The 1,949-nt window shown below is 59.0% G+C and overlaps 1 protein-coding gene across 1 annotated transcript; it reads right to left on the bottom strand.

Moving 5' to 3' along the window:
* Positions 1 to 520: 520 nt before the first annotated feature.
* Positions 521 to 1,628, bottom strand: LOC104618577 (ephrin type-B receptor 3-like; the record flags this gene model as incomplete). The annotated part of the gene is made up of 2 exons (XM_010284210.1): positions 521 to 1,193; positions 1,564 to 1,628. Coding segments are annotated over 2 exons (738 nt in total), but the record flags the coding sequence as incomplete, so codon positions are not given.
* Positions 1,629 to 1,949: the final 321 nt, after the last annotated feature.

The following is a 1,949-nucleotide window of genomic DNA, read 5'->3' as shown; positions in this document are numbered from 1 at the left end:
GGCTTCTCCCGCAGCCAGCGCGGCGGGGTGCCGCTCACCACCGGGGTTTCCGCCTGCCTCCGCACAAGCAGCGTGAAATCACGCTTGCCAGGGACAATCGCTCGCTCCAGCCACGAGCACTGCAGGAGGGAGAGAGGGGAGACACTGGACATGGCAGCAGGGGCGAGAAGGAGGTTTTGGTAATGCCTGAAAGCTTAAATGGGCTGGATCCCCACTGAGGACCATGCCTTGAGCCACGGCTCCTGGTGAGGAGATGCATCCCGCAGAGGACAGCACCGGCTGACGCGAAGCAGCATGTCACAGCAGACACCGCACCGGTCCGGACCATGAAGGCTTTAAGGCTTCCAGATGCTGAGTCAAACTGCAGACCAGTCCTCTGAAACACCACCCTGCTCCCTCCTCAGGGAGGCTGCCCAGCCCCCAAGGCTCCGAAAACAGACCGAGCTCAACGCAAAACCGCCCCCTCCGTATCAAGGCGTCTGTGGGGACAAGAGCCACAGTCAATCCGCCACACACATACCTTGGCACTGGGTATCCTTCATGGTCGGCTCATATCCAGCGGCACACGTACAGGCTCCCACAGGTACCATCCACTCGCCGTCACCATTGCAGTACAGCTTTAGGGGTACAGACACCTCCACTGCGTTGGGGATGCAGGTGCCTGGCGCGATGACCAGCGAGGTGGGCTCAGCCCCTGTTAAAGTCTCCGGGAAGATAGCAAAACCAGCAATGGTGTTGGAGCATTTCTTGTAGAAAGCCCGGACGGAGATGAGGGACATGCAGGCTCCCAGATCCTGGAAGGCCAGGTAAAAACCGTTCTTGGAGAGAGGGCCAAAGCTGCGCACCTTGGTGTTGACACGGCCAGACTCCAGCTTGGAGAAGCTCTCATCTGGGGCAATTGTATCCACTTTGATATAGGGGTTCTCCATCCAGAAAGGGCTATTTGCAGAGGCAGAATCCGTATCCGACTCATAATAGAAGAGGTTGAAGGTCTCTTTGCAGGAGCCAGGGATGTTGGGGATGCTGTTGCAGTCCCGCACCGTGAACTTTAGCTCCACGTAGACGCGCTGGACGTCCTGGCGCTGGATGAACTTGGTGCGAAGCCAGTTGTTCTGGTTGGCCTCCCGCACGTTGCACACCTGGTACGTGCGGATGGGGTTCATGGCCTCGTCGTAACCGCTGACTTCTTCCCACTGCAAGTGAAAAGGGAGCGGGTTAGACCCCCAGCCGGGGAGATCAGTGCCACAGACACATTGTGAACAGCGTGGGGTGGGGGGGACTGGGCAACAGTCAATGGGGAAGAGCAGCAGCTGCATCTCCACCCATCCCAACCCTCCTGGTCATCAAGGTGACTAACAGCAACACAGGCCAGGGACCACGATGCTCCCGCTCTGCTGGCATGGAGGCAAGGAGATGGTTTCATGAGACAAGAGGATAAGCACAGGAGGGAAAGGGGAAGATGCAGCCAGCTCTGCAAAGGCACTGGCAGCAGCCCCAATTCCCGTGGAGCAAGGGCCAGCCGTACCCTTTGGAAGTCGGGGCCGGGGCTGGCTTCAGACTTACCCCCGTCTCTGGATGAGTTGTCCATGCCAACTCAGAGGTCACCCACTTCGTGTCCATCAGGGTCTCTGGAGAGAGAGGGAGGAGAGAAAGAAGTAATTGGAGATGAAGGCCAAGATTAGAGGGAAAAAAAAAAACAGGAGGAGTGGGGGAGAGGAGAGCCGAGACTGACATTTCTGCGGAAAACAGCAACTTGGGGGGTGAGACGTGGTGGGAGGAGGGGGGAGCGGCGCAGACAGACTCCAGATTTCTCTTCTCCCGTCAGGAGAACAGGAAGAGCGAGGCGTCCCCGGAGAACCGCGCTGGAGCGGGGAAACGGCAGGATGAGGAGCCGGCCAGGTGGCCAGAGAGAGGACAGGGATGGGGACGGGCTGCCACCCCCGGCTGCC

This window comes from Phaethon lepturus, unplaced genomic scaffold, assembly GCF_000687285.1.
Source record: "Phaethon lepturus isolate BGI_N335 unplaced genomic scaffold, ASM68728v1 scaffold29853, whole genome shotgun sequence".
NCBI classification, from domain to species: domain Eukaryota; kingdom Metazoa; phylum Chordata; class Aves; order Phaethontiformes; family Phaethontidae; genus Phaethon; species Phaethon lepturus.
This window is presented reverse-complemented; position numbering and strand designations above follow the sequence as displayed.